This window comes from Echeneis naucrates, chromosome 17, assembly GCF_900963305.1.
Source record: "Echeneis naucrates chromosome 17, fEcheNa1.1, whole genome shotgun sequence".
Taxonomy (NCBI): Eukaryota; Metazoa; Chordata; class Actinopteri; order Carangiformes; family Echeneidae; genus Echeneis; species Echeneis naucrates.
In genome coordinates this window covers 10315976-10337835 of record NC_042527.1, presented here as the reverse complement: position 1 = coordinate 10337835, position 21860 = coordinate 10315976, and the positions used below count along the sequence as shown (strand labels likewise).

Below are 21860 nucleotides of genomic sequence, written 5' to 3'. Positions count from 1 at the left end.
TATCAATCATTATGTGCAGTGTAGGTTTTACAACCACAGAAACACACACATTGTGCCACTGTGCATTTATTTTTAAGCAAAAAGATTCAAAATACAAGTATTGACGACAGGAGATAAGATGGAGATAAGAGATAAGATAAGGACATTTTGTCTGGACTTGGGTCAGCCTGGATGAGCCTGCATCAGAGGAACAACACACTGAACTGTGATGTCATGTCCATCAGTTCTTCTCTTCAAGAATCTACAACTAAACCCTAAATTGGCCTTGTTGTGGCCGAGAACCTACACAGACTAAATGTTTCATGTTGTTTTGTGCATCCTTGTTGGTCTTTGTGTCTGTTTAGGCTTATTTCAGGCCATGTGCTCAGGAGGCGCCTTGAATGACCCATCTGTGTCACACAGGGAGGCGACCACCATTTCAGCCTGTGAGTTCAGAGGCCGGATCGATGTTATCTCTGATCAGCTGTCAGGAGGGCGGGTGGAGGCGGCGCTCCTGCAGCCAGCAGCCGCAGCAGCCGCAGCGGAGTGGCGCAGAAACATCCAGCAAGGAGGCGACACGGGCGGACCGGCAGGCGGAGGAAGGAGGCGGCGCAAGAACAACACCCGCGGCACCGAGCGGCACCGTCGTGACAGCGTCTGCCCACAGCGCCGAGACACACGGGGACACGGCGTTTTCATCCCATGTATTGTTAGAAACAGGTGAGCATTAATGCGAGGTTTGTGTGGCCGATGGAGGACAGAAGGCGGGAGGTGGAGGTGGAGGTGGAGGGGGGCAGCCGCCGCCGAGCACCCCGCCCGTCCGGCTAACTAGCGGAATGATGCCTCACTCCCCTCGGCCTGGTGGAGCTATCCGCCCCCCTGTTCCCCTCCGCCGGGGACATTAGTCAGCTTTTCCGTCAGCTCTCACGGTAACTAGCTGCTCGTTAGGTTTTGCTGTAATCCGCCTGCCAAATTCAGCCGCTGTGTAAAGCTAACAAACAGGCTAAGCTCCTTATTCCGTCTGACTTGTGGCTCAGAGCCAGTGTTATTAGCTCACCGCCTCTCATGCTAGCTGGAGCCGGACTGCAGTGTCGGCGTTGTTGCCCCTGAGCTCGGTAAAAAAAAAAAAAAATCAATTTATTGTTAGTTTTGTGCCATCTGTTGTGTAACTGTGGAATTTCGTTACGTTATAGAAAACCAGCAAGGCATGAGAGGCTGTTTGGTGTCATGACAGTGATATAATACACCGTTTTCTGTGGTCACAACATGTGGAGGACTGTGGATCGTGTTAAGCTAAGTCAGACTGAGAAGTTGGCTGTTGCTGTTCAGTGTGTGTTCACAACCACAGCAACACACTACACACCCCGTCCTCACCGTGGCCTCATCACCTAATAATAATAATAATAATAATGATAACGAGCAGCTGAATGTCTGCATAACACCACGCATGTATTTGAACATGTATAGTCTGTTAATAGAGTGAACATGCGAACAAGAGTTTGTTGGAAAACATCAAACTGCACTGCTTTCATTTTACAGAACAGTTGAACTGATGTGTAGAGACTCTGCAGTTGTTGGTGCGTTTTCATCTCTTAAACTTAAAGTAAAATCTGTATGAGGCCTCAGCTTGTTCATCCTGCAAAATGAGGAAATCCTCATTTCAGATGTATATATTCATCACATGCAAGTCAGCCAGCTGCCCGGTTAAACCACAGTCCCCCAGCCACTGCTGTCTTCAAGAGTAACTTTTCTTTAATGCTGGCTGATATCACTGAAATCAGTATCCCATTGGCAGCAATGATATTTTGTGATATTAATACAAATTATATTGTATGGTAGATCTGAGGGGTAGTAAATTCTGTATTCAAAACATTGAGCTGTGCCTCACTGTTATCTGTTATACAAACAACTAAACATTTTTTTGTCAGAAAGAGACATTCAGAGAAGAAAAACTTGTTAAAGGCTAACATAAGATAATATTACGTGGTATGACTCTCCTCAAAGTCACTAATAGCAGTGAAGTACTGCCCTACTTGCACCCACATTATCCAACAATACAGCTGGTGTCACCTACCTGAAGGACTTTTCTATGCCTATTGCATGTTGTAGTAATAATAAAGAAATTGTGCTGATGTTGGCTTTTTTTGTGTGTGCGTGTTATGCCGTTTGATGTTGTGTTTCATGTATCTCTGGCGTGGCAGCCCGTCGTCACCATGACAGCGGAAGAAACCATAAATGTGAAGGAGGTGGAGATCATCAAGGTGATCCTGGACTTCCTTAACTCCAGGAAACTACACATTAGCATGCTGGCTCTCGAGAAGGAGAGTGGCGTCATCAATGGCCTGTACTCAGACGACATGCTCTTTCTCAGGTAGCTGAATTCAACAGCCACAATCACGCCGCACAGTCTGATCTTGTCAGGTTGCGGCACCATAAGGCTGCATGCTCTGGCACAGGAACAACAGGCAGCTGTCCCAGTCACGTTTAGTATGTGTGATACTGTACTCTGCATTGTGGACAGTGAAACTCTGCACTTCTGCATTAGATGTGAGTGCTCCCTTGAAAGTCAGCCAGCGGAGTGTTATCTGCAACTCTTCTCAGCCAGTATTAAATACATGAATTCACTTCCTTTGTTCACTAACAGGCTGTCTCACCTTCATCATTTATAAAGAATGTAAGCTAGCAAGTAGAGAGTCAGTCTATCAGCGTTTTTCAATCAAAACAGATTTTGAATTGCATATTTGTTTGGCATTTAAATACAACGACGCAACGCCAGGTTTATGTTGTTACTGTTTCAGGCAACTGGTTCTTGATGGGCAGTGGGATGAAGTCTTGCAGTTCATTCAGCCTTTGGAGTGCATGGATAAGTTTGACAGAAAAAAGTGAGTTCACTGGAGTCCCTTTCTTTGGGTTCAACTTCATGTGTCATTTTTTCCTAATTAATTTCTCTATTAGTTAGACCCCTGTGTATGTATACGTAAGATCTATCCAAATCACGCCAGGACAACTTAAATTGCATGTTTTAAGCAACATCATGTTTTTCTCAGGTTTCGTTACATCATCCTGAAGCAGAAGTTCCTGGAGGCTCTGTGTGTGAATAATGCCATGTCTGCAGAGGATGAGCCTCAGCATGTAAGTCAAATTCACAGTATGTTATATAAGCCTCCTAAATCTCTATATTACTTTGTAGATACTGTAACAGTGCTGTTTTGTCTTCCCACTGACTGTCACTGATTGTCATGCCACCAAACAAAAAGGCTAAATCAAAGACAAGAAGAGAAGCAAACAAGTATATATAGTCTGTGCCTTGGATATATGTGTATGTAGGGTTTTTATTATACATTTTATTTGAAACTGCAACTTAATAAATCATCATTTCAACAAACCTGAAGATCTGTTTATAAAAAGAAGATAAGGCAGGTTTTGTGTGTGTGTTTGTGTGCTGTGTACGAGAGAAGGCTGGATTAAGTTGAATAACCCAATAGAGAATTGTTCTATTTACCCGTGACCTCCTGAGAACACCCTCATTCTGCCACACGTTAGCTCTCAAAACAAAAAAAAGAAAATCAAAATCTCATACAATATAAATCCTGTTTGGTATTAACTTGCCTGCCTGATCTGACACACGTAATTTCATTTTATCATACCTGCTGAGACACTCACTCTGTCTTCTCTGCCCATATTCTTAAATGGGGTTTGCCATGGGGTCATCCATTGACTTGCCATCACATGGTGTAGCTGTGGATGTCCCTTGTGACACTGTGCCAGAACTATCATGTCCTATTAACTGGATTAGAGCAGATCTCTTTGGACATCTGTGGGCATTGTATGAGTGTGTGTGCTCACTGGCAATAGCGTGCTATGGCCTTGATTGTGTGTTGGAAATGGTTTTACAGGTTGCTTCAGGATAATATTATAAGCTTCTGATCTCTTCTGCGTGTTAAATGTGAAGCAGTTTGTGTGTTTTTTCAGCCTTACATCAAAAATTGAAAAGTAGTGTGTGCCTTGGAGGTGCTGCCAGAGGAAAAGCTATTTCTTCAGAATCTGCTGTTCAGGGGGGATTTTCCCTCTAAAATATATTTTATGTTTTTCAGATGGAGTTCACCATGCAGGAAGCAGTCAAGTGTCTCCATGCCCTGGAGGAGTTCTGTCCCTCTAAAGATGACTACAGCAAACTGTGTTTGCTCCTCACGTTGCCACGCCTCACAAACCATGCTGAGTTCAAGGCATGAGTCTAGCTGTAGTTGATGTGCTGTGACTACTCTTTACTTAATGGCTTCCCTCCAGCAACAGTGGTGCGTTTTTGTCACTGAGGTTTGTTTGATTCCCACAGGATTGGAATCCGAGCACTGCCAGGGTGCAGTGTTTTGAGGAGGCATGCACTATGGTGGCAGAGTTCATCCCAGCAGACAGGAAACTGAGTGAGGCTGGATTCAAAGCCAGCAGGGATCGCCTCTTCCAGCTGCTTCTCAAGGGCGTCCTCTATGAGTGCTGTGTGGAGTTTTGCCAGGTTTGAACTATTAAAGCTGAACATTATGAGTTCTCTGTAGCTCTGGAACAGTGTGTTGGTGAATAAGTTGTTGTTGTTGTTGTTGTTGTTTCTGTGCAGAGTAAGGCAACAGGTGAAGAAATTACAGAGAGTGAGGTCCTACTGGGTGTTGACATGCTGTGTGGTAATGGCTGTGACGACCTGGACCTGTCCATGCTCTCCTGGATGCAGAACCTGTCCCACAGTGTTTTTTCATGTGCCTTCGAACAGAAGCAGCTTAACATCCACGTGGACCGCTTGGTCAAACCCGCTAAAACTGGCTATGCTGACCTGCTCACCCCGCTCATCAGCAAACTGTCTCCATACCCTTCCTCACCCCTCCGCCGGCCCCAGTCTGCAGACACTTACATGTCACGTTCCTTGAACCCGGCCTTGGACGGCTTGTCCTATGGGCTGTCTGGCCAGGATAAGAGAGCAAGCGGCGGAGAGATAGTTCCAGGTAAAGGGGTCTCTCCGATGTCCCACTCATTTGCCAACTTCCACTATCCTGGAGCAGGAGGTCAGAACCTGAGCAGGAGTCTCATGATGGAGAGCTCTGACTGCCACAGCATCTTTGAGGAATCGCCTGAAACGTAAGAGCTCAGTTTTGAAGTTGAAGCTGTTTATCAGTTGGTTTAGAGTCAGAAGACAATCCGAAAAAACTGCTAATGTTTTGAAACGTTGCCATGATTGAAAATGTTGTTACATGTCTTTGATTTTCTCTCTGTGTGCGTTTTCTCTGTAAAGGTCAAGGACAGACACACCTGTGGATAAGATGTTGAGTTCAGGTGGAACTCGACCTGCTTCAGCTCCAGGCGAAGACGCACCATCAGCTGGCTCTGCTGATAAAAACGAGGTTAACATTGTTGATCTTTTAACTTCTCAGGCCTTTCACACACTACTTGTTTTCTCTCCTTGATGGGTGTTGCCTCCAACAAGAATCTAAATATAGGCAACTGAGTGTTTTGTGTGTCTGTGTGTTTGAGTCATCCTCCTCATACAGCTACTGCCTTGTCACTGTCAATGCTGACGTGAGAGTTCAGAGGAATGCAGTGGCTACCTCAGTCCTTTCCACCTCTGTAGTGATCCCCGAATGAGAGATTTTTATTTTCTGTTGGAAATTGCTTGTGTTTGTACCACCACCCCATCTCACCTTTAACCTTTGTGCATGTCACAAATGGGCTTACATGTGTAACACACAGACATGATACATGTATTTCTTTGATCCACTGTGGCACTTTCTAAGGATAGGATCATCACAGATGTCATAGTGAACTCTTAATTATTTTATTAATAGTTATTATTTTATAGTCTGTTTGACATTATATTGTGATTATTATGAGACATAATGAAGCTCCAGTTGTTTTAAGTTTCTAGTGATAAAGAAGACTGAAGACTGGGCCCAGGTGACTTTGGCCCTATGTCAGAGGGGACATGCAGCTAAAAATACTGAGAGCTTAATCACAAAAATGAATCACTGCCCCCTTTGTGTTGCCTGTAAACACACTGTTAATGCGTTGTTAATCCGTCTGTCCCACTCCTCCTATTCTGGTCTGCTTGTGCAGCTTGGTGTGAAGTTAGCTTTGCTCGTGCTCTGCTTTGCTTGTCACCCTGGAGACACAGAATTGTCTGTGATCTCACTGCCACATTCCTACCCTCTTTTCCTTGTTTTCCTCTCTGCCCTTTGTCCTTTTTTCCAGCACTGGCACACTGTAAATCTCCCTCCCTCCCATGAAATATATCTGCTCCCCTCAGAGTAGCAGGACAGAGAGGGGAAGTGATCTGTCCTCAGTTCTCAGTCTCACCCTCCTTCCTCCTGTCGTACCTGAACTGACAGAAGGCTAGAGCAGGGTTCACGTTATCACAATACTGACTGAGTAGTGATAATAGCGGCTGGCAGCAGACTTTTGTTGTGTTCAGCTATGTGCAGTGGGTGTGTGAATATTAGGTTATTTATGTGCAAAATTGTCTTAATGTTCATAAAAGTAAACTCCTGTAACATGGTATGGGTGATAACATTTTCTAAGCCATTTATTTACTGTTAATGCAAGAGTACATAGATTAATTATTCATGAATGACCAGTTAGACTTATGTAGACAGAAATAAAACATAATTAATAGTCCTGTTTTGTTTTGTTTTTCTAAAAGTCTGTGCTTTTTTTGTTCACCTTCTAGCTTCGTGACTCCACAGAGAAGTATGAGGAGTATTATCGCCAGCGTCTTCGTGTCCAGCAGCACCTAGAGCAGAAGCAGCAGCAGAGGCAGATGTACCAGCAGATGCTTCTGGAGGGAGGGGTGCAGCAGGAGCCCCCACCCAGCGACATGCAGCACAGTCTCACAGAGAAGTTCCTCAACAGGTACAGACACAATGTCTGAAATGCTGCCTGTCACACTGTGACTGCACACTCTGTATATAACACACACGTATGTCACTGTCCCAGCACTCGTCACATTAGTTCTGGTGCAAATAATGCCGGCCGGCTTGCTAATCAATTATACAATAGAGGAGCAACTGTCAGACAAGAACAAGTAGGCATGTTAAGACCTTGATAATAATGAGTCCCATGTGGCTTTGCCTGTCACGACGCACCCACACATACCCTAAAAAAACTGCCTCAAAGTCCACACAGGCTGTGCCATCTGTTGTGATGAGCTACATCACAGCACTTGGTACCATCGCCTCAAGTGTATCAGACACTTTTAACACAATAATAAAACATCTGAAACATCCACCTTGGCAACTTCAGCATGCTTTCAACTTAGTTGTTAGTTTCAACAACATGAGAAATTGCATATTAGAATTGTTTTTCTGTTGGCCTCTGTTCGCAGGACAAAGGCTGTTTGGTTTGTCCCACGAGAGTTCCTCCCAGTCCCCCCTCTCCCAAACCTCTCCCTGTCTGTGTAACCTCTGCATTATTCACTAGTGTAGCTGTGCATAATTACATCATTACCTCAGTTTTCCTTTGTCCTGTGCTCTACGTAGCTCTGACTAGACATGAAATGTGAAGTACTTTCCCCTCAGATACTAAATACAAAAAACCTTATGGAACAAGTGTTTACGGAGGCAGAAATCGTAATTGTACATGCACACCTTTGTTTGAATTAATCAGGTCCATCCAGAAGCTGGAGGAGCTAAATGTGGGGATGGAGAATTTAGAAGAGGAGGTGAAATCTCTGGCTCAGCAGTGTAATGGCAATGGGAACCCGCCCACTTCTGAAGACAATAACAATCCTCCATCTGTGACCCCGGAGCAGAGCCGGACCCAGGGGGGAGGAGTGCTAAGCAGCACGCCTCAACGCACGGTGGGGGGGTGTGTAGTCCCGCCACCAAATGAGTCCCCGGTTGTCTCTCAGAGGTTAGTGTGTTTTCTTGTTGTGTCTGTACTTTATTTTGTGTTGGAGTCAATTGAATTAGATGATGGCTTTTTCTGTGTTGGCAGTGGACAGAAACGCACAGGAGATCAACAAGGTGACTCTCCAGGCTCCTTGTCCCGAAGTAAACAGGTACAAAAGGATGGAAAAACATCCAAATTATGTTGAATCAGTAATGAAGCCAATACTGAAAATAATGAATTCCTCAAGAAGCATGTAATTATCCCTCTGAACTGAAATTACTTTTGCATATCCACACACAGTCTTTGTTCATTGTCTCTCACATTAGCTGTACATGTACAGGTTATTCTGCACTAACACTTTCTAGCTCCCTCTGATCTGATTTTAAAATTGATCACATTTCCTCCCCGTTGTCGTCACAACCTAAAACGATACAGTATAATGCCAATTTGACTAAGCAGATTATAACAGTTTGATCTGAATGGTAGTGATGTCACATTGGCATCACAAGAGGATGCTTGTCAGAGGGCAGAGAAGATCAAAGTAGATTATACTGCTATAATCTGTAATCTGCATTTAAATGTATTTATTTTTTATTTGTGGATGTGTTTCCAGAGTGAGAAGCCAAAAGGTCTGTTTGTGCCTGTGCACAGTCTGGAAGATACTCAGGCTATTCGTGCTGTTGCCTTTCACCCATCCGGGTCTCTATATGCTGTGGGATCCAACTCCAAAACTCTGCGTGTCTGTGCTTATCCGGAAACACTGGACATAAGGTAACCCATGGATTGCCAGCCCTTTTGTTTCTCTTGTCTTCAGCAGCCCCTTCTAATCAAAAGTAATGCATATGTGTGATAGTATAGTCCCACACCTCACTCAGGCCCATTAAACTGACAGGCCATGAGTCAAATCTAGCCTGTGAAATTCGACCAGCCCCCTAATCAATTGTTTAACTGCACGCAAAAAAAGAAGTGAAATATTTCTATTTTCCTACAATAAATCCCCCAAACCTCAAAGGCTAACAAAGCAGTGTCCGAGGTAAATGGTGTCATCAGTCGGGATGAAACTAGAACCTGCAATTGAACAGGTCCCGGGGCTTCACTTTTAAGGTGTATCTGTTCTGATCTTACTGATTCGGGTACGAGAGAAATGCTGAAAATAAATACAGGACAGACTGCATCAAAAAGCTCTGTAATAAATGATTAGCTCTGGCTGGCACCAAGGGGATCCTGAACATTTGATAATAGACTGCCTTGTTCAAATCACAACAATTCACTCATTTTCATTCCGACCTACTATTCATCTTTTATCTCCTGTTTGTTTTTTTTTTGTTTTGTTTTGTTTTTTTTTTTTACTTCTCATCAGTTCAAGTCCACTGAAGCAGCCGGTCGTTCGCTTCAAGAGGAACAAACACCACAAAGGCTCCATCTACTGTGTGGCTTGGAGCCACTGTGGGCAGCTGTTGGCGACCGGCTCCAACGACAAATATGTCAAAGTTCTGCCTTTCAGTGCAGAGACATGCAATGCGACAGGTGAGTGGATTCTGCATCAGCATACAAGAACAGGTTTTGGTGCCTGCTGCTTAATTCCTGTGTCTTTCTGTGTCCAAGGCCCAGACCTGGAGTTCAGCATGCACGATGGCACCATCAGAGACCTGGCCTTCATGGAGGGTCCAGAAAGCGGAGGAGCCATCTTGATCAGCGCCGGAGCAGGAGACTGTAACATTTACACTACAGACTGTCAGAGGGGGCAGGGTCTGCACGCCCTCAGTGGACACACAGGTAAACTTCATCCCTCCACTCCGTCCTTCTGAACTCAAAAATCACAGAATCAAGCATGAACACAGAGGGACTGCCTCTAAGAATCATGTCCTTTTTGTGTTTGTGTCCAGGCCACATTCTGTCCCTGTATACGTGGGGAGGCTGGATGATTGCTTCGGGCTCTCAAGACAAGACAGTGCGTTTCTGGGACCTCAGGGTGCCCAGCTGTGTCCGAGTAGTGGGAACTGCTTTCCACGGCTCAGGTATGGCTGTGTCAGTACTTTGACAATGAATGCAACAATTGAATATTGGGAGCGAGGTGACACAGAAGGTGCTTCTAGAATGGTGACAGGTGTCCTTCACATGACAATTATTATTATTATATATTATTATTATAAGTTTTTACCAGTGATCATGTGCTGTCTTTTTTTTTGGTTGGTTTTTCACTCTGCAGGCAGTCCTGTTGCCTCAGTAGCAGTCGATCCGAGTGGCCGTCTCCTAGCAACAGGACAGGAAGACAGTGCATGCATGCTGTATGATATTAGAGGAGGACGCATCGTCCAGGTGTACCGGCCACACTCCAGTGATGTCCGGTCTGTTAGGTTTTCCCCTGGAGCACACTATCTGCTCACTGGTTCCTACGACACAAAGGTCATGGTCACCAATCTCCAAGGTACAATTTAGATAACCAGAAAATTAGACACCCAACTTTTTAATACAGTAGCAGCACAATCTTCATCATAGTACCCCAAGGTGTGTGAAGCAGAGATTATGGGTTGTGTTTTTCATGCTTGTCTAAGCTGCTTCCTTTGTGTTTGTAGGTGACCTGACCAAACAGTTGCCTCTGACTGTGGTGGGAGAGCACGGAGACAAAGTGATCCAGTGTCGATGGCACACACAAGACCTGTCCTTTCTCTCATCCTCTGCTGACCGCACTGTTACACTCTGGACACACAATCCATAACACAAACACAAACAAACACACGCGCACACACACCCTCACTCCCACATACTCCCTCTTAACCCCTCTTACCCCTGAGACAACACTGCTTCTCCTGTGCCACCAAACTGGTTACACCCTTTCAACTCACCTGATTCTTAGTGCTGAAAAAACACACATACTAAGACAGACAAACAGACACACACAGAGCTGTAGGAGCCTTTCCCTTCTCTCTGTTGTAAACCAAATGGATACAAACCAGTGACATCGCAAAAGCACATGTTACATGTTTTCTTTGGTCTGTATATCTCTTGCATTGCAGGTATCCAACTGATTGTTGTCACCATCATTGATTATTCTCCCTACATTCTTAATCCATGTGGGGTCATCCTACATCTTCACCCCTTACACACACACACAGTCAGTTGATGCATGTCCTTTTCAAGGAGGAGTTAGAGAGGAGTGCTTTGTTCATGATGGTGCCTTCCTTAGTTCTCAGTTTCCATAACAAAAACATAAAAATTTTTCAGGATCAAAATTTTCAGTTATTTTGTGAAAAACCTACATTCCTTCTATTGCATATCATTTTCATACAGCTGGTGTGATGCTGCTATATTGTTTGGGAAAACGAGTTGAATTTATGGTGTAAAATGTAACTTTGGTTTGTCATCAGTGAGCTTTTCCTATCAAAAGGCTGTATCTATAGACATCCAACATATCTTCCAAGAAGTCAGTTGCTACTTCCCTGTGGACAAACTATTGTCTGTTACCATGTCCACTGCATAACTCCAACTCAAAATGTGTAAATTAGCTTGTGCGTCTGTTTTAAATTTAAAATCAGTGTCTTTTTGCGCTGTAGATGTTACAGTCTTGCAATGGCTTGCTTGCAATGGAAGATTGTTATTATATCAACGTCAAAGGGAAATACAAGATGTGATTTTTGGTTGTGCACTCTAGCATTGAGTTTAGGATTTTTCAGTGTTTAAAGGCGTTGGTTTGTCAACTGCTGTAATAACATAGGAACAATAGGTGGCAGTCTTTTCCCATAACAAGGGTCTAACCATATGCACAATGAAATTTGAGGAAGTGCGGGTGTTTTGATATTTATTTCGAAACTGTATTTGGGGCATATGCATTGTATTCTTTTCTTGTATCTAACATGTGCACTTTTAACATTTATTTACTTCAAAAAGATGCATATTTTAAGTTTTTATGTTTATGTATAGTATAACAAATGAGGCCAAACTAATACGTACATAGATGTATTTATTTCAGTTGTGTTTATGTATGTACAGATAGTATGTTTTGGAATTGCTAGTGGCTCTTGTATTAAGCCTTTCTAATTCTTGTTTTTAAGTGACTTAAATTATTCAAGCTAACTCAAGACTGACTGCCGGTACGTTCAATAAAGTGTCTTTTACATGAGCTGAAGTGTTTTGTTGGCTTTGTAGTGGCTTTGTATTTAAAAGGCATCAAATGAAAATGCCTACAAGAATGAGGGTTTATTCATGTGACCTCACTCAAAATATTCAGTACAAAAGATCATAAGGGCTATACAAGAGTTAAATTTCAATCTTTTATCAAATAGTTTTTGTCTAAAATAGTCTTTGTTAATTTCTTGACCTCAGCAATTCAACCAAAGCCTCACATATAAACAAATGACATGGAGAGAGTGCTGTACCTCAGTGTCTACATACCTTAATAGTGGTGGGACGGTAGTTAGCAGAAACCAAACAATCAGAAGTACAATAAATACAAACATCAATGCAGCTGTGTATTAAGAAATAGACACAGGGTGAAATGAAATTCACAGAAATCATGAAAAACATTGAATAAAAAACACCTTTGTCCCTGATACTACTGAGAGTTTGTCGGAGTTGTGCAAGTTGAGTCCACGTTATTTAAAGTTATTTCAATACTGTACATGACATAACAACACTGACAGTGCTTTGTTCTGTCCAAAAGGACAAATGGAAGGAGACACAAAGCTTTTGAGTGACCATTGGTCAATGATCCTGTCCACTCCTTCATGAGTATAAAAAAAAAAAAAAGAAGGAGGAACCTGTCAGTCCCTTGTGGTGCTTCAATCAGTTGGAGCTGGAGCTGGAGCTGGGCCTGGCTGGAGCATTAGCTGCCGAAGGAAGGGTGACTCGTTGCTCATCCATCCGCTTGGCCTGCGAGCGCATGATGAGGCTGAAGAAGTCCTCATCTGGCACAGTGGGTCCACGGATGGGAGGAGGTGGAGGGGCACAGCGCTGGTCATCCAAACGAGAGCCCTAGAAAGAGCGCATATCAGTTAAGGATGTGATTTTGGGTATCGATGTTTCTGGTTCAAAAAAGCACATTATAGTTTTAAATGTTTTGAATGCTTATAAATGAGCGGTAATCATTCTTAAAACAAATATTAGGTTCCATCAGGTACCTGGCACTTGACAAGCATGTCAAAAAAGTCATCATCAGGCTCGGCGTTGTCTGCGTTGGCCATCAGGTGGTTGAGCACGGCCTGGTTGCTGTTTTGATGGAGCCTGAGGCCGGGCAGGCTCCCCCCTGCTCCAGAGGACTCCTCTAACCGTCGTGCCGGGGCACTTGAGATGTTGGCAGACTCTGACACAGCTGCGGAGTTCAAGAGCATCAAAGAAGAGGAAAAAGAGGAACGTTACGTTTGATAACGAAGCAGAAGTTGCACACTGGGAATGTGATGCTTTCTGAATATTTCAATCTACGAACTCACATTTCCTGATGGCTCTAGGAGGGGATTCTGGGCCACTGTTCATTGATAACCTGCTGCCCTTAGCCTGGATTGAACAGCGCTGGTCATCCATACGGTTGCTCTGGAAACGGCTCAGCAGGTCAAAGAAGCCCTCGTCTCCGAGCAGATCAGGACTGAGTCGCTAAAAAAGATAGAAAAAAAAAGCACATGAGGACAAAACAGATCATCACGGGGACAATGTGTCATTTGTGCTTCCTCTATTGTGCACCTTCTGTGGTCCCTGCACGGGGGTCTGACTGGTGTCCAGGGTGTTGCTGGTGTCCTGGAGCACCTTACTGGAGCCATTGGTCTTATACTTCTTCCCACGCAAACGACTGACAAAGAACAACTTGGAAGAGCTTTTAGCCAGGGAGGGTTTGGGCTGCTTGGTCAGGATGTCGCTGCTCCACTTTTGACCCTTCAATATACACAAATGTAATATTTACCACAACAAAGAGAAAAGCATATTAGGAAAAACTAAATCCATTAATCTGTTGCAGTAGAATCTGGCTTTAGAGGCTTGATGGGCGGGATCAAAAAGAAAAAAATCTGTTCTTACATTTATCTTGTCCGGAGTGAGTTTCATCAGCTCCAGGTTCTCCATGCTGTGTCTCCTGCCCATCCGAGGCCTCGCTCCTAAAACACATAAACATTGTAAATACTAAACATACATTTTTTAGAAATGATCTAAAATACAAATTTAGGCCTATTCCCAACACATTTTACCATGCAGGCTGCAGTCTAAATCTTTACTCTCAGATAAAGTTGAGTTATTTGTGCTGTAGCTCAAACCCAGAACTGTCTGGAGATCAGAAACGTTCATACGAGCCGTCAGCTCTCCGCTTCTGTCTCCAGTCTATAAACAAAGAAACACATAAAAAATGAACAATTGCACTGGAAGGTTGGCTTTACTTGTTCTGGGAAATGTGAAAATGTTTCATTCACGTACCTCTTTGCAGATTTCCAGGTGCTTCTCAGCAAAGTGCATAGCCTGGTCATGGTTCCCCAGTGCAGTGTGAGCATTTCCCAAACTCCAGCATGCACGTCCTTCCCCGATCCTGCAGGAAACAACACGCTGACATCCATGTACAGGGGCACGGTTTATATGAAGGAAATATCAGAATGAGCCTCTATTGGCTGTACCTGTCATTGAGGTCCTGGGCTATTATCAGGTGTTTGAGGTGGTAGTCTATGGCTCTCTCGTAGTCCTGGAGAAGTGTGTATGTGTTGCCCAGACTGTAGCAGGCCTGAGCCTCCACAGCTCGATCCTTCAACTGCCTGGCCAGCTGCAAAGTCCTCCTGACAAACACCGAGACAAGCTGGTTAACACACTGTCTCAATGTTTTCAGCATCGTAGCTCTACTTTTTCAGAGGAAGATCCAGGGATAGCCTACAGTGTCATACACAAGCTTCCCTCACCCTTGCAGTTATTCCTAGAAAATGATTTTTTAAAAAGGATGATACTTTGGGTTGTTGCTTACTTGTAATGTTCAGCTGCCACTTCAAACTCCCCCAAAAAGATATAGGCATTCCCCAGGTTGCAGTAAGCCCGTCTCTCTGCAGAGCGGTCACCGAACTCCTTTGCTATGAGTAGGCGCTGAAATACAATCACGCTTAATTATTTCTCGTTTCAAAGTCATGGTAGTTAGACAACAACCTTTTGATTGAAATATTCTTATTATAGATGTAAGTAGTTTTTCATTTCAGGGCTCTCCCACCTGTTCATGAGAGGCTACAGCCTTGCGAAAGTTTCCCAACAAGTAGTGTGTGTTCCCGAGGTTCCCGCAGGTTCGACCCTGGGCGGCCCGGTCCTCCAGCTCCCTCACAAGTTCTAAGTTCGCTCTGAACAGACACATAAAATCAAGTCAGACAGCAGCTAGTGCTGTACGATAAATATTTGATAAAACAGACACAAGATCATTAATGTCTTGAGTAGTGAGATTACAAGGATTAAAAGGTCACACACACTGGGTAACTTACTCATAGTACTCAGCTGCCTTCCTCAGCGCCCCCATGACCTCCTCTGGGAAATCTCCAGGTTCAGCGCCACTCCAGCAGATACTCTTCCCTTTGGCATGGTACACGTTCCCAAAGTTATACAGAGCTCGTGCTTGACCCACCTGACGAAAATCCAGGAAAAATGTGTCATTGCTGGAGATCAGCGTCTTCCGGCTCTCCCTCACACACAGCAGAGTACTCCACTGGATATATTCTCACCTTGTCACTCAAGTCCCTCGCTATGTCCAAGTGCCTCTGACAGCAAAGCACAGCATCATCAAACCGCCCCAACACCTTTAATGTGTTGCCAAGGTTTCCACTGGCTTTGGCTTCTCCAAGTAGGTCACCAATTGTTCTAAGCGGGATGCATTATGTCAGCAATAATAAAATGATGATCGAGTGGAGGGTGTAAAAGGGCCTTTGTTGGTCTAACCTGGTTAAAGTAAGGTCATGCCGGTGGAACTCCAGGGCCTTTGTGTAGTCGTGCAGGTGGAAGTAAGCATTGCCCAGCTGGCTGTAAATGGCACTGAGCACCTGCAGGTCCTCTGTACCTACTTGGATGGCAGCTTCAAAAAAAGAGACGCCTGCTCCGTAGTTTCCCACCTTACAGAGCCGCTCGCCCTCCAACGCCAGCTCGAGGCAGGACACCTCCATCCTGCAGCAGACAGAAACAGGGTCAGTCCAGCGGGCCTAGTGTGTTAACTGGATGAGCCTGAAGAAAAAATATTAATGAGGAACTCAAAGTATCTCGAATCCAAATTTCATGAAACTGTGGAGACACAGATGCTCTCTGGTTGTGTACTACAGTCAACTGACTGGAGCTCTTTCTAAGCAAAGGATTTGGGCAGGGAATGTTTTTTAGCTACTTCCTTCCACCCACAGTGAACAATGGCTCAAACTGGCCTTTATTTGTTATGGTAGCTCTCACATCCTTTTGGCATGCCTCAGAAAGTAAAGCAATGTTCATCAATCTCCTGTTAGCATTGCTTTAATAATAGAAACAGTTCAAACAGTACATTTTTTGTTTAGCCCAAACTGTAATGGGTTGTAAAGGAATATTACTTCCAACATCACACCACAGATGACCGATCAGATTTGAGAGTTAAAAGTTTTAAAGTCAATCTTTAATATGGAAGTATGGAAGTAACAATAAAGTAACTCAATGTACAGTTTGTTGGTTCCTTTTATTTTATAGATACAGAAATAAAAATGTGGCAAATGGCAGTAAAGTAAAGCTTGTTGCGTTACAAATGAGTAGTCAGGTGTTTGTAGGCCAGATTAGAGGAATGTCAGACAATGACTGGTGGCTTATCTGCAGATTATCTTCAGATTTAGGGAGCCTATTTCTGCAAAGGAAAAACTTTGTTTTTCAGGAAGCTGTATTGTAGGAGATGGATCAGATTCACACAAAGCCCGTTCAGTTTGTTTATCTCAAGGTTTCCTACAGTATCCAAACCAATGCTTTGTCTCAAAGCTCTCAAAACCCAGAAACAATAAATTAAGGACACAACCTAGACTGGTTTCCTCACATGTAGTAGAAGCTCAGGTCATCTATGGTGTGCTATTTAAATGGCACAAAAGCCTCACACAGCAGCTAGATTCATAATCTAGCTAGGCTATAATTTGTGAACAAAAGCAAACATGGTCTCCTGAATATGATGAACTTCACGTAATCAGCAATCTTTAGCCTTAAATTAGAACAGCCTTTGTTTACTACCAGCAACGTAACAGTAGAGCTGTGGTAAACACTACCCTACCTGCTGGCTTTCTGTGCCTTACAACAACAACAACAACAGCACATGGAGCATCTGAGAGGCATCTACTGAGGTTCCCAGCGGAAAAAACTTCCAGGCTGCTGCTCCTTGTCTTTTTCTGACGCATGGAGAAAGTACCTCAACCTAATTTAGGAGTCTGTAGGAAAGGTGAGGACAATCTCGTTTGTTGTTCAATTAAGTGGGAAAAAAAAAAAAACAACAGCCTTCCTTTCCAGTGACATCAAAACCATTGTTGGCCATTTGATGTCACAAAGATATTTTAGCATCACGCATTAGAAAACTGTCAAGGAGATGTGCGTGATGCTGTCATAGTATTAACTTCCAATGCATGGTAGGAAGCGGACTGCCCAATCAGCATTTTCTCAGTTAATCTGCTCATCTTACTTTCAAGCTCTCTTACCTTGTCACCTGAGATTATTGCTGCAGAGAGTGCAGCTGACAGATTAAAGTGCTGCTATGATAAGGAGCTTTATCAGCTGTGTTGGACACAAGCAGACCCTACAATGTGGTTAATGGAACAAATGAATTGACAATAACCCTCCTGAGAGCAGTTTCTATTGTAAAAAACAGACAACCTACTACCTCGCTGATGTCCACTGTATCCAAATCAGATGGAGACAAACAAAGCGGATAGTGATTAATTTTTCAGGCCTTGTTAAATATTGAAGCTGCAGCAGGCCTTTCTATGTTGGCAGGTTGCGCCTGCTGCCGGAGCTCTTCCTACAACAAAAGCTGACAGATGCCTTTTTTTTTTTTTTTTTTAGGAGACCCACCTCCTTTTTCTTCAATAAACTTGAGGAAAACATTACATTGTCACTTGTTCAGCAAGGCAACGCAAAGTTTCCTGTAAATTTCCTGACACTGACAAATATCACAGAGAGCGTTAAGATGATTGCAAAAATGAAGAGCGTTCTTCTCTTAATTGTGAATGAAGTCGTAACTCCAAGTAAAGGAAAAAGATGAAAAACCAAAGCTAATAAACAAAAAACTTTTTAATCTGCAGCCATACCTTAGTTGAGAGAGGAGATTCCTACCTGTAGCGGACATGAAGGGACTGCTCCTTAGCTCGAGTGCTAAACAATGAGCCACTGGTATCCATTGAAGTGCATAATATGAGGGAAAATCCCAGTTTCGTTCCCAAAAAAATGGTTGCGTTTAAAAACAACAGCCAACAACAAGGAAAAAGAGGAGTCAAGAGTAAGGACGCAATCCAGATAAAAAGTTACTCAGTGTGCTGAAGTATGCAAATATCCCTCTGCTGAACGTTGACACGGAACAGTAACCCCACGAGTGTTAGACAGAGCTGAGTCCTGAGTGCCAGTCCACACGCTGCTTTCGTATACAGTATGTTTTGCGTCACTGCCCCTCAATCTCTTGTCAGCAGCTCTCTGTGAAAAGAACACAAGATGCTGTATGTGAAGCCTCATTCTGGCCACATGGTGCCATGGCAACACCAACCAAACAGCAGTGTGCACAAGTGAGGCAGGCAGGAACTGAGGGAGCATGGTGGGAATGAATGGATGGGGTCAACCCAGACAAGCTGTCCACCTACGATGGTGACTCAGTCTGTCCAACCTTGGAAATGCAGGCTCTTAAGTTGCAAGAAGGTGAGAGATGTATGTATGAATCAGAATTAAGCAGCTATGCAAGCAGTTGGCACAGTGATTTGTCCAGAGAAATGCAACCAAATTAAAAGCCAAGCCCCAACACACACCACACACCGCTTACAAAAAGTAAAAAATAAAAAAAATAAAACAGAAACATGTGGTGAACTTACTGTGTGTATGTGACTTCCATCATAGGAAAAGATAGTGATAAGCAAGCTGCATTGTTTAAGATAGACTGCATCAAGTAAAGACCAAAACCAGCCATTACCTAATTTTTCCATGCAGCCACACCCATTTGTTCCCCAACTTTAACCCACAAACCCCTCCCCTCCGCACACATACACAAAAGGAGACACAGTGGCAAGCCACAATTAATCACAAACTGGGTCATTTCTAATGTCTAAAAATGCCATCAAGCAGTGTGTGTATTTAAAACCTTTTAAAGGACAAAGCTTGTCTTTCACTTCTTTTAAATATTAGCCTTGAAATGGTTGTCACTGTGATCTTTTTCCATCAAAATGTCCAGAAATACACAAGTCAAAAATCTTAACTTGTTATTATATTTCTCTTATATATAGACACAAAGTGCCTTGGTGTAAAACATTTGTCCTGCAGTGAATTTGCGGAGGTCTTTTTATTTTTGACAAGTACTGGCTCAGCACTGACCTCATCTTAAAAAAACAAATGACAACAAAAACAGATTTGCAACATCTTGTTCATGCCTCAATAATGTCAGCTGATACATTTCTCTCAAGAGACAAAACATAGCAGAAATTTGACATTGTATTTAGAATAAATGGACCATTTTTAAATTTAGGACCATCACAAATTCTGATAAAACTTTGTGTATATTTCCTCAAAGATGAAACAGTATAAGAATCAAAATTTGCTTTTGTTAAGCCTGCTGCTGGTCAAAGGTGAACAGTTGTGAAACAGACTAAAGCCTAATGCTGTGCAGTGCATGTTCCTGCACATTATTATAATTACCAATTGATTTGTGCCAGTATACGTGCAGCCCTTTCCACTATTGTGTGCCAACTCAGTGTGTTTCCAAGAGACTTGCCCTGCTCATACAGCTGCAGTCTGCATGCAGAAGTGTGTAACATGGCGAAATTTAATGACAGCGTCACAGGAGGTAATCACTGAGTCATAACCAGGACATGGTTCCACCTTAAACACACGATAGATGTGATCTATTTTCTTTGTGCTGACAGCCCACGGAGGCACTAAAATGACTACTGGCTTTGAATGCAAAATCCAATTATGGAAACACCACTCAGCAGTAACACCATGAGCCAGCAGAATCCTGAAGCAAAACAAAAGAAAGAAACAACTAAATAAGTACTCAGGTACTGACCGATAATTCTTCCCCACAGGAACAAGAAATCTGGGAAGCCTGCAAGATAAAGTAATGTGGCCATGAATAGTTTTGCATTTTAAGTTAACTATCAAAATATTTGTGTGAACATTTGTATAACTGTTATTACATCATAACAAGTACTTTGATACATATTTGATAAAACATTAACCATTAAACTCAGTGTAGTTAAAAAACGAATTAAAAACCTATTAAACAACACTGAGTGAGAGCAGCATCCAATCTTAAAAAAGATCTTATTAAAAACTAAACACTGCTGCATTTATTGTAGGACTATTGAACATATTAAACTGGCCACCTAGTGTATTAGTATATGCTGCTTACTAAAAATACAGACATTGCATTAGGATGAGTCAAAACAGTGCAGTTATTGAATTATACGCAATTCTAATAATAGCCAATATTAACTAGAAATAAACTACTCTTATGGGCATAAACAAACAAACAAAAAAAAACATACAAAGTATTACTAAAACTCGTAGATGAAAAATACTTGATACTAATAATAGTTGGTACAATGCGTCTGTTTCAACGATCCTACATCACATCAGCTCCATTCATCCACATTTCACCCCTCAGTGAGGTCGCTACACTTGGCAGCGTAACGTGAACACTTCACCTCCATAATGGATACTACTGACAGAGGTTTTAGTGCCAAATACACAAATATAAAGGCCAGGTGGCTGGCGATGAAAACATGTATCTAGTTACTGGTGTCAGATTCGGCAGCAGATTAGCACGTTAGCATGTTAGCTGCTAAACTTACGTTAGACGATCCAGCTCGACCGACGGTGACTTCTCCCGTTTTGATTTGCGTTTTCTCAGAAAACAAAAAACATGCACACGCTTAACGTAAGTATGTTAAATGCTACTATAACTGGCGTGGCTCTACATTATATTTTAACTTTTCCAAAACTTGGATGCAACTTCGATAAGAAAGAATCAAGACCGTGGATTCGTACTAGCGTATGTGTTTTCGATAGCCGACCAATCACAGGACGCCATTCAAAGATAGCCACGCCCCAATTACGATCATTGGACCAATAGATTTGAACATAGAAGTGGTGACGTAGTGACCGTGATGTTAAACCCATGAATGCAAAACAACCCCAAAAAGCAGCTTTATCTTTCTTAACTTTAATATGACGAAGTATCACCCTTCATGTAGAGTTTCTAGGAACAGACAGTCTATTTTCTTCAGTGATTCAAACATCTTATCTTGAAAACATCCTGCCAAAGTAATCAACTGATCATGTATTATCCTAAAATAAAGCACTTCGTATCAAATGACTGAATATCCCTTCAGCTAATTTATATAAAAACTGTACTTTTGATAGTTTTGATTGGTTTTATAGATTTGCTTTAGTATTTATAGTTTATCTATTTTGTTTTTATTTTATTATTATTTATTTATTCATTTGTTTATCGGAAGGGGGCGGGGGGGTTACCTAGCAACCAGACTCAGCCTGAACTATGCCGGTCCCACTCGAGACGTCCATCTCAGCTATGTAGGCTACATTATTAATGATGGCTAAGAAACTAAATCTGTTCCAGAAACCATATGTCGGCAGGACGAGGCAGGAAAGTGTGCTCACATTTTCAGATCATGTCGGACAGGAGCGGGTCAACACAAAACTCTGATGCGGCAGAGCTGAAGGAGCAGGAACCGACAAACAGTGAGTTACTGTTACTGTTACTGACAGCAACATGACACCGACAATTTAGCTCAGACTTGGAGGAAATACTTTTTAAGATTGCACAAGTTTGACACGAAGAATGGCAGCTGTGTGATCCCACAAAGACTTCAGAGCAGGAT

The 21860-nt window shown here is 42.9% G+C and overlaps 2 protein-coding genes across 4 annotated transcripts; one reads left to right on the top strand and one right to left on the bottom strand.

Annotated features, from left to right (window-relative positions):
- The first annotated feature begins 556 nt into the window (after positions 1-556).
- wdr47a (WD repeat domain 47a) lies at positions 557-12018 on the top strand. 2 transcript variants are annotated; one of them, XM_029524591.1, is made up of 17 exons: positions 557-699; positions 2181-2350; positions 2778-2861; positions 3027-3111; positions 4074-4205; positions 4313-4489; positions 4589-5100; positions 5255-5363; positions 6683-6864; positions 7618-7863; positions 7948-8011; positions 8456-8613; positions 9203-9369; positions 9448-9618; positions 9729-9860; positions 10052-10270; positions 10419-12018. In XM_029524591.1, the coding sequence occupies exons 2-17, from the start codon at positions 2193-2195 to the stop codon at positions 10559-10561; spliced, it is 2739 nt and encodes a 912-aa protein (XP_029380451.1). In that variant the 5' UTR covers positions 557-699; positions 2181-2192; the 3' UTR covers positions 10562-12018. The 2 variants fall into 2 exon arrangements, with proteins under 2 accessions (XP_029380451.1, XP_029380452.1); XM_029524592.1 differs by having other exon boundaries at positions 2172-2350.
- Positions 11633-20999, bottom strand: gpsm2 (G protein signaling modulator 2). Of its 2 annotated transcripts, XM_029524593.1 has the most exons (16): positions 20811-20999; positions 20024-20062; positions 18094-18447; positions 15718-15939; positions 15504-15639; positions 15267-15406; positions 15005-15128; positions 14768-14883; positions 14430-14585; positions 14236-14344; positions 14013-14142; positions 13846-13922; positions 13516-13704; positions 13269-13428; positions 12960-13150; positions 11633-12813 (listed from the first exon to the last, which is right to left on the bottom strand). In XM_029524593.1, exons 3-16 carry the CDS (start codon positions 18156-18158, stop codon positions 12625-12627), a joined length of 2004 nt encoding a protein of 667 aa, XP_029380453.1. In that variant the 5' UTR covers positions 18159-18447; positions 20024-20062; positions 20811-20999; the 3' UTR covers positions 11633-12624. The 2 variants fall into 2 exon arrangements, with proteins under 2 accessions (XP_029380453.1, XP_029380454.1); XM_029524594.1 differs by lacking the exon at positions 18094-18447.
- Positions 21000-21860: the final 861 nt, after the last annotated feature.

Coding starts and splice junctions, on each gene's coding strand:
- wdr47a (XM_029524591.1), top strand. CDS start 2,193: ATGACAGCGGAAGAAACCATAAATGTGAAGGAGGTGGAGATCATCAAG. Junction 4,490..4,588: donor GCTGTGTGGAGTTTTGCCAG/GTTTGAACTATT, acceptor GTTTCTGTGCAG/AGTAAGGCAACAGGTGAAGA. Junction 7,864..7,947: donor TCCCCGGTTGTCTCTCAGAG/GTTAGTGTGTTT, acceptor CTGTGTTGGCAG/TGGACAGAAACGCACAGGAG.
- gpsm2 (XM_029524593.1), bottom strand. CDS start 18,158: ATGGATACCAGTGGCTCATTGTTTAGCACTCGAGCTAAGGAGCAGTCC. Junction 15,640..15,717: donor CATGACCTTACTTTAACCAG/GTTAGACCAACA, acceptor CATCCCGCTTAG/AACAATTGGTGACCTACTTG. Junction 14,884..15,004: donor CTGTAGCCTCTCATGAACAG/GTGGGAGAGCCC, acceptor ATTGTATTTCAG/CGCCTACTCATAGCAAAGGA.